General features: G+C 34.1%; 1 protein-coding gene and 1 long non-coding RNA gene across 5 annotated transcripts; one reads left to right on the top strand and one right to left on the bottom strand.

Moving 5' to 3' along the window:
• Positions 1-486: 486 nt before the first annotated feature.
• LOC139786761 (uncharacterized protein F21D5.5-like) lies at positions 487-4836 on the top strand. 4 transcript variants are annotated; one of them, XM_071725877.1, is made up of 6 exons: positions 487-1490; positions 1610-1768; positions 2626-2910; positions 3004-3065; positions 3154-3287; positions 3368-4836. In XM_071725877.1, the coding sequence occupies exons 2-5, from the start codon at positions 1703-1705 to the stop codon at positions 3155-3157; spliced, it is 417 nt and encodes a 138-aa protein (XP_071581978.1). In that variant the 5' UTR covers positions 487-1490; positions 1610-1702; the 3' UTR covers positions 3158-3287; positions 3368-4836. The 4 variants fall into 4 exon arrangements, with proteins under 4 accessions (XP_071581978.1, XP_071581981.1, XP_071581982.1 ...); XM_071725880.1 differs by having other exon boundaries at positions 487-1768; positions 2629-2910; XM_071725881.1 differs by having other exon boundaries at positions 487-1768; positions 2615-2910.
• A 1984-nt stretch (positions 4837-6820) lies between these two features.
• LOC139786762 (uncharacterized) lies at positions 6821-9474 on the bottom strand. The gene is made up of 3 exons (XR_011722398.1): positions 9311-9474; positions 9111-9163; positions 6821-8245 (listed from the first exon to the last, which is right to left on the bottom strand). It is a non-coding gene; the product is annotated as an uncharacterized lncRNA (long non-coding RNA).
• Positions 9475-11997: the final 2523 nt, after the last annotated feature.

Below are 11997 nucleotides of genomic sequence, written 5' to 3'. Positions count from 1 at the left end.
AGTACTCGAGATGTTGAGATCTCGATAACGAGTGAACGGATCAAGTTCTAAGTAGGCTTAATCGATAGCTTGGGGTCGAATTAGGGGGGGGGTTTCTCTTATAATATTTCCGCTACGTGCCCTACGAGCGGAGATATTGCGACGCAAAGTCCAAATGTGAAAATTTTTATTTAAGATACGTCGTTCAGATACGTCGACCGTCTCTCATGCCATGGCATCATTTCATTGGCTGGAATCGCGTCCTTTTCACTTTTTCGACACTGGCGGTGCCACTAGTATCGCCAGTTTCTCGATGTATACGTGTGTGTAAACTGCGCGCAGTGCAGCCCAGTGCAGACAGTGCGTTTAGCGCGCTGTCACCTGTCACAGTCAGTTATAACCTATAACACGGTATAGTGTCCCACGTCAAGTACGCGCGGAGCGAGACCGACCGTGACTCTTTACGCGACGCGACAATTAATATTTTTTCTAATTCAAGGTAATTGTTTTATTTACATGTAATTATCCTATTATTATACGACGCGAAGCGAAACCGCACCGTGACTCTTTTACGCGACTAAGTGCATGTGACAGGAATTATAATAGTTTACAACTCTTGATAAGTCAAAGAATAATAGTTTACGTTTACGTGAGTATTACTTCTGTAGTAACTTATACGAACGATATCATCGTAGTTACTATAAAATCTCCCGTTTATGCGGAGGAATTATCGTATCGTTCGTAAGTTACTACAGAATTAAGTAACGTTCGCGTAAACGTAGTATAGGTTAGATTACCGATTTCGGCGATTTCTTACAAAATTTTACATAAAACGCGAGATTCACTTATGGGAGCTTTCCAGCAAGCGACACAAGTCGACACAGGTATCGTTTTGTCTTTGTTACTCATTGCCAAAAAGGAAAGATAGAACGACGTTTGTGTCGGCTTGTGTCACTTGCTGGAAAGCTCCCTATGTATGCAAGTTTAACGCCTATTGAGTTAATATGAAATAATTTTCCTAAATGTAATAAAAATAACACGATGTTATATATGCGGTTTGCCGTGATTATATATATATATATACACATGTGATTTCTGCCCAGTGCTCTGAATGTTATGTGATTTTCGCCCAGTGCTCTGAATGTCATCTAGTCATACATATCATGCTTTGATACAAGGAACGTGAAAAAGAGCAGGAAAAGAAAAGAACAAACAGAAGAGACAGATTCAAGCTTTGTCTTTTAATCTGGATGAAGACAATGCCGAAAAATCCCCGCAGTCAGAAAATGAGCAATCTGATGGCCTCGCGATTAAGAAGATTAAGAAAAATCCAGATGTAGATACAAGTTTCTTGCCAGATAGGGAAAGGAAGGAGGAGGAAAATAAACTTAAGGAAGAATTGAGGCAAGAATGGGCTAGAAAGCAGAACGCGTTGAAGGAAGAAGAAATTGAGATCACATTCAGTTATTGGGATGGATCTGGCTATCGTCGGAGTGTTATAATGAAGAAAGGTGAATGTCTCAGTGATTTAGAGAATTTTTAAGTTATTAAAATACTCCAGTGTCACTTTTGGAGTAACATTGGCGTGATATATAATGTTCTACTGCATAAATTAAATTTTCACATACAGGTAATTCTATCTATCAGCTTCTTCAGAGATGTTTAGAAGTTCCGAAGCGTGAATTCAGCGAGCTTAAAACAGTAATGGTAGATCAGTTAATGTATGTCAAGGAGGATCTTTCTTATATTACCGCACCATTATACGTTTTACGATTTTATTGTAACTAAGGTAAAGATACTAAGTGATAAAACTTATGAAGCAATATCACAATGTTGGCATGTTATTTTAATGTATGTAATATTGCAATTAGGCACGAGGAAAAAGCGAACCTCTGTTCACATTTGACGTTCACGATGATATTCGTGTTATGCACGATGCTTCTGTCGAAACCGAGGAATCACATGCCGGAAAAATTTTACTTAGGTATATTTATCATTAAAAGAATACTTTGTATAATTCTCTTTTATGTTATTTCTCACTAGATCATGATACGAGAGGAACAAACACATTTTTCCAGCGAGTAGATGGGAACCTTTTGATCCAACGAAAAGTTATGACAAGTATACAGTGTCGGATAAAAATAGGAAGAAAGATAAAATCTGATAAACTTAGATTCAACAAATTGTCCAATTTCGTTTAAAAGATTCAGATTCAAATTCATTCAGTTATGTGATAATATTTAATTCATTTACTCGATTATGTAGCTCTACTAAATTACAGTCCTTTGAATCTGAATCCTTTAAACGAAATTGGACAATTCGTTGAATCTAAGTTTATCAGATTTTATCTTTCTTCCTATTTTTATCCGACACTGTATACTTGTCATAACTTTTCGTTGGATCAAAAGGTTTCCATCTACTCGCTTGAAAAATGTGTTTGTTTCTCTCGTACCATGGTCTAATGAGAAATAACATAAAAGAGAATTATACAAAGTTATTCTTTTAATGATAAATACCTAAGTAAAATTTTTCCGGCATGTGATTCCTCGGTTTCGACAGAAGCATCGTGCATAACACGAATATCATCGTGAACGTCAAATGTGAACAGAGGCCCGCTCTTTCCTCGTGCTTATAGATATCCATTAGCAGGTGGTACTTATGGTCGGCAGTCCAGACTCCGGAAAATCGCATTTTGCAAAGAATTATCTGAAGGAATACGGATACGTCAACAGAGACACTTTAGGCAGCTGGCAGAAGTGCATTGCTGCAGTCCAACAATACTTGAATCAAGGAAAAAGTATAGTTATAGACAATACCAATCCTGATCCAGCTTCGAGAAAGAGATATATTGAGATAGCCAAGAAGCGCAATGTCTCGGTCAGATGTTTCGTCATGACGACAAGTATAGAACACGCGAAACGTAATAATAAGGTAATCGAAAATTAACATTAACCGTCATCGTGTGAAAGAATCGTATGAAGTAATGTTTCCGAAAATTCTAATCGATTTATTATTATATTACAGTTTCGCGAGTTGACTGATCCAAGCCACATTTCAATCAACGAGATTATTATCAACTCCTACGTGTAAGTAGATTTTAGATATATACATCTCTACACTCAAAATTATTTATCTTTGGATATGTAATTATACTTTGATGTTACTCTTTTGCAGGTAAATGATCGACAGAAGCTTACAATGTGGTACAAAATTGTTCCTCAAAGGGAGTTGCTGCCCAAACTCAGATTGAAGGTCGCATTCAAACTAATATTTATGCAAATATTTATTTTATGATACAAAATTATAAGGTAAGTAGTTATTATTATCCAATCTTCGAGAATCTCTTTGCAGATGCGCAAATTAATTGAAATTAATTGATTTTTTAAAGCTAATTTCCCTTACTGAAGAACTGGTAATGAACGGACATGCTGAACAAGTAGGCATGGGACCAGATGAATGAAGCCAGAAACACTTGAATCCATCTGTACATAAGAGTTGTCAAGAATCTCTACAATTTTCACGCATAATCCGCGATTATTAGTCAGTATGGACTAGAGTTTAATACAATCGCCATTGATGATTCCCTTTAATCGCGTCAAAATTGATTATTTCGCTTTTTTACTTCGTTCTTTACTCATGTTGTAAAATAGTTTTCCGATTGTGTAGAATATTTTTATTTAGAAAGAAATTTATAAAGATTGTTATATTGATCGTAGAGTAGAGAAAACAATAAAACTTAACATTTTACAAAGTAGTGTCACATTTAAACTAGAACATTGTATCGAATAACTCAGACGAATTAGGAAATTCGTTTCTACGTGACTCATGTCTATTTCTGATTGGGGACGATTCGAGAACTCATTGAAATAATTTAATTTCTTTTCACGTTTAAATTTAGGTCACCGTAGATTAAACTTGTTACCTTAGAAGTTATTGTTAAATGGCGCATTTTATTTAATATTCCGCACTTCACTGTTGTGGCATAAAATTATTTTATGTTTCAAAAGATGGAGACTAAGCTTTCGGATTAATCCAGATGTACGCATATATACTGTATATATTTGATTAATTGTTTACTTAGATATCGATGATTCTTGCGCGATATGCTAATACATTTTTATCTATGCAAGATTTCAATGCAGTAGAAACTAGTTAACTGAGAAAAAGAGTCTATAAATGATTCGTAACTCGTGCAATTGCGCTCAACTGGAAACGTTTGGCAGTTATGAAATGTTAATATTTAATATTGTTGTTAAACATAATATAGAAATATTTTTCTAGGAAATGTATACAAGTAAGGTTACAATCATTAAATCGCTCACAGTGCTCACGTACATAACTTTGTCGCGCGCTGCGATTAACTCAATTTATTATAATTTATTATAATTTTTTAACAAAGCGAAAATATAGCGCAACGAACATCGTTACGTAATAATCATTCGTAATTCATTTTCGTGTATATAATAATTTTCGTGTATATAATAGGTGCTTTCCATTTACATCAAAACTCAGATAATTCTCACTTGTGACGTCGTTCTATCCTTTTTGGGAATTAATGAATAATAAAGACAGAATGACATCACAAGTGAGAATTATCTGAGTTTTGATGTAAATGGAAAGCAACTAATATGTAGCTGACCGCAATCTTTGACTCTATTCAAATTTTGTACAACACTTCATTTAGCATTGTATTAATCATTAAGTAGCTTTGAGTACATTTAGTAGCTTTTGTATATTCGTCAGTTTAATCCTTGAAGTTATTAAGACTTGCATGAATTTTTACCGCAAGTCCTCTTACATCTTTTATACGTCTTCTGTAAAATATATAAAAATATATCATAACTGAATTAACTCGCATATCTTGGTCTGTCTTTTTTTTCTCCATTGCTTAACTTCTATTCGCCTCCCGACTTGACGTATACGCTACTATACTCGTCCAAGACGTTATTCGCGACATTTACAAGCTCTCTGTCTTTCTCTTCAATCACTCTAAAAAAAATGTATCGTCTTGAAGTGATTGATCTCCCTAAAGGATTTAAAAGTTACGCTTTGCGAAGACATAAGATATACGTTAGCTGGAAAATCGATTCACAGCGGGATTAGAAAAAGACGGAATGTTATGCGGTCGGTTCTTCAACAGTATAACGGGTGAACGTTTCGCGACTAGGTTAATCCACTTGCATATCGGTCATTGCGATCTCGCTCTTGTACATACTTGACTCATCGTCATGAGACTAGCTCCATTGTTCGCGAAGATACTTTTCTCTTGTTCTCTCTTCTGCTACCCTAAGGCGCGCGCGCGCGCGCGCGCGCGCGTGTGTGTGTGTGTGTGTGTGTGTGTGTGTGTGTGTGTGTGTGGTGTGTGTGGTGTGTGTGGTGTGTGTGTGTGTGTGTGTGTGTGTGTGTGTGTGTGTGTGTGTGTGTGTGTGTGTGTGTGTGTGTGTGTGTGTGTCAAACGTTTTAACTATTATTAACAACTTCAGACACATTACATTTTTATTTTTAAGTAGTAATTTTTTTCTGTGGTATACATATGTATAGCATTAACAAGGTGTACAACTAAAAAGGTTACAGATTATTATTTTTAAAAAACTAAGCAAAATATTAAATTATTGTTTTCTTTAGAAATAATAGTCCGTAACACCTTTAGCTTCACACCTTGTACATACTGTTTATAAGATTATAAGATATATTGTTTATAAGATTAAGATGCGTAACACTACAAAAAGGCGTGATATCCGTACAAAATTACCTTTTTAAAAAAAAAGGTAAAAAAGGCGCCAAGTACACGCATAGTAGTGTATATGTATTATGTTGTTACCTCGAAAAAAACAAAGTGGTAGTATAATACCTCCAAATAGCTTTACCCTGTACATACTGTTTATAAAATGCGTAATACTACAAAAAGGCGTGATATCCGTACAAAATTACCTTTCTTAAAAAAAAGGTAAAGAAAGGCGCCAAGTACACGTATAGTAGTGTATATGTTGTTACCTCGAAAAAAAAGAAAGTGGTAGTATTATACCTCGAAAAAACCTAAGTAACAAGTGGTAGACGTACTCTTTGTATCTCGAAAAATCTCGAAAAAATCTAAGCAGTAGTATCTTTATTTCCAAAAAATTATAACCCAAGTGATACACATCACAAAACTATGTTACCTTATTAAAGAAGAGTCGCGCTTCAAGTGATCTATTACAATTACAAAAAAGAAATGATATCTCTTTAAATTACAGCGCCAATTACAGAGAGAACATATATATTGCCTCAAAAAATAATTGTTGCACTACTTTGAAAAATCTTTACATGGTGTCAATTAGAAAAAGAATGTATGATAACAATTTTATAAGATTAAAAAATTTTATTTAAATTTAACAAGGGAATACAAGATATTTAAATACAAAGTTTACATGTGTATTTTTTAGTGGTCACAAAGAATTACAGAGGAACAGTACAAAATAAAAATATTTTATTAAAATATTTAATCCAACGAGGGAATACAAGGTATTTAAATACAAAGTTTATATATGTATTTTTCAATAGAATAAAAGATTTAATCACAAAGAATTACAGAGATAGTACAAAATAAAAATATTTTATTAAAATACATAAATTTTTCTTGTAAAAAAACTTGGCGCTGCTAGACCTCGAAATTTTAAATAAATAAATAAACTTATCCTATACTTAATTATAAGCCGCATTATTCGCCGTCGTCACGCACACCCATATCACTCGCTCGCACATACACACCACGCTGATAATCATTTTGTTACTCCCGTCGCATTCTTCTATGAATTATTTTTATTTATTCTTATCCTTATTTATTTAAAATTTCGAGGTCTAGCAGCGCCAAGTTTTTTTACAAGAAAAATTTATGTATTTTAATAAAATATTTTTATTTTGTACTATCTCTGTAATTCTTTGTGATTAAATCTTTTATTCTATTGAAAAATACATATATAAACTTTGTATTTAAATACCTTGTATTCCCTCGTTGGATTAAATATTTTAATAAAATATTTTTATTTTGTACTGTTCCTCTGTAATTCTTTGTGACCACTAAAAAATACACATGTAAACTTTGTATTTAAATATCTTGTATTCCCTTGTTAAATTTAAATAAAATTTTTTAATCTTATAAAATTGTTATCATACATTCTTTTTCTAATTGACACCATGTAAAGATTTTTCAAAGTAGTGCAACAATTATTTTTTGAGGCAATATATATGTTCTCTCTGTAATTGGCGCTGTAATTTAAAGAGATATCATTTCTTTTTTGTAATTGTAATAGATCACTTGAAGCGCGACTCTTCTTTGATAAGGTAACATAGTTTTGTGATGTGTATCACTTGGGTTATAATTTTTTGGAAATAAAGATACTACTGCTTAGATTTTTTCGAGATTTTTCGAGATACAAAGAGTACGTCTACCACTTGTTACTTAGGTTTTTTCGAGGTATAATACTACCACTTTCTTTTTTTTCGAGGTAACAACATATACACTACTATACGTGTACTTGGCGCCTTTCTTTACCTTTTTTTTAAGAAAGGTTCTCAATTACAGAAAACAATTGTTTGCTGGAAAATTGGCATTCTTCAGACTCACGTAAGTAATTAAAAACGGTTTGCATTGCTGATTTGACATCGCTTGATAATGGTCTTCCCAATTTATTCGACTTCGCCACCCACATAAATGATACAAGACAATCCAAATGGTATATTGCTTTACTCATCACTAAATTTGATGTTAATAACATACGATCAAGCACCTGCCGACCTAATTCATCGTTACGTTGTATAGCTTTTTCTTCGATTTTTTTAGCAGTCGTATCTTTTAGCATCCTGCGTACTGTTCGTCTATTTTCTTTTCGGAGTGTTTCTTGACGCGCGTAAAATGCTTCGTCAATAACTTCAGAACAAAATAAGCAACATTTTTCGAAATTAAACGACTTTGTTCTTGTCGTTCCATGGCAAGGACCAGAAGTAGAAGCTTTAGTTTCTTCTCTTTTTAAATCGAAATGTATACTCCTCTTGCGTGTATAATTTCTCCTGCAGTCAGGATGAATGAATGCCACATGTAATGCCGCGAATGTCGTATGTTTTCCATCCTTCCGTAATCGACTTGATTCAATTAAGCCGTTCAATCCTTTTTGTCGCACTTCGGATAACGATCCAGCCGTGTCCCCTTCATTGCAAATAACGCATTGTCTATCGTTTTCCATTTTTATGCGGTTGCTTATTGAAGAAATTCCAATGAAAATATATATATCTGAAACAAATTAAAAAAATCACTATGAACAAATACAACCTTTTTCATTTTTATCATTAATTGAAGGGATGCGGCGAATAACGGTATAACTCGAAATATAACGTTTTGAGATAAACAAAAAACGTAGGAAAGTACTTTGTATATATTCTATCAAAAAACGGTTCGGGGGTTAATTACATAATGATATTATACATTAAATTATGAAATGATGCAAAAAGACTACCCAAAAATCAGTAAAAAACTGTAAAACTGTACACACACGAAATAAAAAAAAAATAAAAAAAAATAATAATAATATATTAATTTTTGCCAAAGTTACGATTTTTTGAAGAAAATGGTCCATTCTTCACGTTTTTATTTGTTTATATAAATATATTGTTTAAACAAATGAAAAAATCGGCAATACAGCGATTGATCCTTAAAGTAGGATAGTTAATAAGGTAACATGAATTTTTTCAGATTTTTTTACAACACTAAAGTATTTTTTAGGCGTCGGACACGAGTGACCCGACGTTACATGATACAGGTGCCGAAAAAGACGTTACACGCGAAGGGTTAAAAAGTAACAATTTTATGGTATACCATGTATTGGAGCAAACTGGCAACTTCAAAGTCAGCTGTGAATTAGCGCATGCGCATGAATCGTAACGATAAAAGTTTCATTTCACTCGAGTTGATTGTTATTTATAATAATAAACAGCAATTCATCATAAAACGTTCAATTGTATTAAATGATGCCTTCGCAAAAGCGCAATAAATGTACGGCGAATACCACCTTAATTGTAATAATTGCAACTAATGATATTCAATGTGCCACGTGCATGAGTATACAAAATCAACATAACCAATAAATAACAATACCTACCAATTACGGCCGCAGGGGGAAGTGATCCGCGCAGTTCCTTGGGCCCAACGAACCTACGGCAATAACCCGAGTTCAAGACATCGCGGACATACATACACAACCACACATACGCGCATACATATACACAGCGAGAAAAACAGGACGAGGAAATCAATAACTCCAACCGGAGTTAACAACCACAAAAGAAAAAAAATACTTACCAATTACACGTTAATACACTCTCTCCAATTTTCTGCAGTTCGTCAATGATTCCGTGTACACACAGACATGCACGACACGTTAAAATATTTTAATGTTTGTATACAACAGCATGTGATATTCACAGAACGCGCAGTAAGATGTTTTCGACTCGGAATTCAACGAATAACTGACCCCACAGTCCCCACACTGAAGCCCGACACCTGCTCGCCAGGCCATTTCTTGTGTACTATTCGTCCTAAAAATATCGCAGCGGTACTGAATGACACCTAAATGTATGCAGAATAACTTCCAATACTTGAAAAAATTATAAAAATTTGTTAAGTGCATTATTTTTAACTTTGCAAATGCTCCAAAATTTCACTTTTCTGCAAATTCAAAATCACGAGCATTTTCAATTGTCCGTTTCATAATACTACTTATTACAAATCGAATATCAAAGTATCAGTTTTGTAGGAAATTTTATCAGCTTTAATTTTGATCGGATGAATTTTCTTCGTAAAATCAATAGAAAAGAAGATACATGCAAAAAACTAAATACAAATACCACTTTTGCATAATTTTTTTAAAAAACACCACTTTTCGAGGGTTCTTTTTTTAAAGAAATCATACCTTTCGATGAACTTACAGTGCTGCATTACTTTCACACACATATAAACTACTAAAAATAGGTGAAATCCAATTTTTAAAAAATTATTACGCATGTATTTTTGCAATATATTATTAATTTGGTATGAAATTGTATTTGTCTTGAAATTTTTAAACAGCTGTAACTTGTTAACAAATGATCGTACGAAGATGAACCAAACGCCGTTTTAAAGATAATTTAATTCTCTTCAAAAAATGTAGAGAGACATTTTGACCTACAGCTAACCAAAAGTGACTTTTTTTTGACAAAATCCACAAAGAAAAACAATTTTTCATGTTTATTAGCATTATCGTACTACGCATATATCCAAAATGAGTTTGCATATACATCAAAATTTTCGAAATTTAATTATCTTTCACTTTTATAGGATGTAATATTTGCGTTAAACTTACAGATGTTGAGATACAAGCGATTTTACCACTAAAAATCATACTCGAGGAGCGATAATAAATGTTTTAAAAAATTCATATCTCTGTCAATATTGATCGTATTGAAAAAAAAAAAAATGGAAATTGTTCGTAATTAAATTGTCTACAACTTTTATTGGAACTATTTTTTTATTCGAGTCGCCATTTTTGAACCATCGATAAAAAATGCGCGACGTGCTCACGTGTTTTTCATTTCTCATGAAATACCTATTATTTCAAAAAAATCTAGATCGACTGCAATTGGTCGTACAAAATTTTTCTCCCGACCTTTTTTGTGTGAAATTTAATTCTCTACAACTTTTACGTCTTCACTTTTTCCCCTAATTGCGATACTTTTTGAGTTATTGGCAAAAAACCAATTTTTGGGACCTTTTTTGCACCCCCCTTTTTGCTACGACAATGGTACGGGGGTGGGCTTTTAGTATCTTCATTACAGCCCCAAAAGACACACTTCCACGCTGGTTTCAGCGGAGTTAGTATTATTTCCTTGAGATTTACCCATTTGACTGGGCTAAAGAGCAACCTACGTCAAGCATGAATACAAGGTAGGTATGTCTAAAGTAATTATTATTTATTAATCTATATATATAAGTCACGTCCGTCTGTCTGTCTGTATGTATGTACGCGAACTACTCATTCGTTAGTGGACCAAATTTTTACCAAAAGTATATGAAATAGGGGTAGAATTTCCCGGGGATGAAAATGTCGTGGTTAATTTTTTGTTACCGATCTTTTTGGAAACCGGTTCTGAAATTTTTTCAAATTTTACGAGAATTTTTCGGGTATTAATTTACCGAATCTTAAGGAATTGTATATGAAACAGGGGTAGAATTTCCCGGGGAGTATCATAATGTGCATAGTTTTTTTGCTACCGATTTTCTGGAAACCGGTTTTTTTAATTTTTTCGATTTTTCCGGAAATAATTGACCGCATTTCAAAGAATTGTATATGAAACAGGGTAGAATTTTTCGAGGAGTGTTATAAAGTGTATAATTTTTTGTTACTTATTTTCTGAAAACTGGTTTGTTTAATTCTTCCAATTTTTCGGGAATTAATTGACCGAATCGTAAAGAATTGTATATGAAGTAAGGGTAGAATTTTCCGGTGAGCATAGTGCCATAAAGTGTATTGTTTTTTGTTACCAATTTTCTCATATACTCATAAATGTCACCAAGTTTCAAGGGTAAACCAAAGGATGATGTCGCTGCCCTAGATATAGAGGTTGATGTTGAATCTTAATAATGCGAAAATATACGACGATGCGCCGCGTAGCGGGCGCGAGTCGAACTCTCTCACAGCGCGAGCCCGCGTTGCCGCTCGCGCCGCACAATCGTGGACGACGGAAGACGCGCGGTGCGGAATTCATCTCTCTCTCTTTCTCGCTCTCTCTCTCTCTCTCTCTCTCTCTCCTCTCTCTCTCTCTCTCTCTCTCTCTCTCTCATCTCTCTCCTCTCTCTCTCTCTCATCTCTCTCTCTCTCCCTCTCTCTCTCCTCTCTCTCTCTCTCTCTCTCTCTCTCTCATCTCTCTCTCTCTCTCTCTCTCTCTCTCTTCTCTCCTCTCTCTCTCTCTCTCTCTCTCTCTCTCTCTCTCCTCTCTCTCTCTCTCTCTCTC

Source organism: Temnothorax nylanderi, unplaced genomic scaffold (assembly GCF_030848795.1).
Source record: "Temnothorax nylanderi isolate EJ_2023f unplaced genomic scaffold, tnyl_v1.0 TNYL_tig1142_pilon, whole genome shotgun sequence".
Taxonomy (NCBI): domain Eukaryota; kingdom Metazoa; phylum Arthropoda; class Insecta; order Hymenoptera; family Formicidae; genus Temnothorax; species Temnothorax nylanderi.
This window is presented reverse-complemented; position numbering and strand designations above follow the sequence as displayed.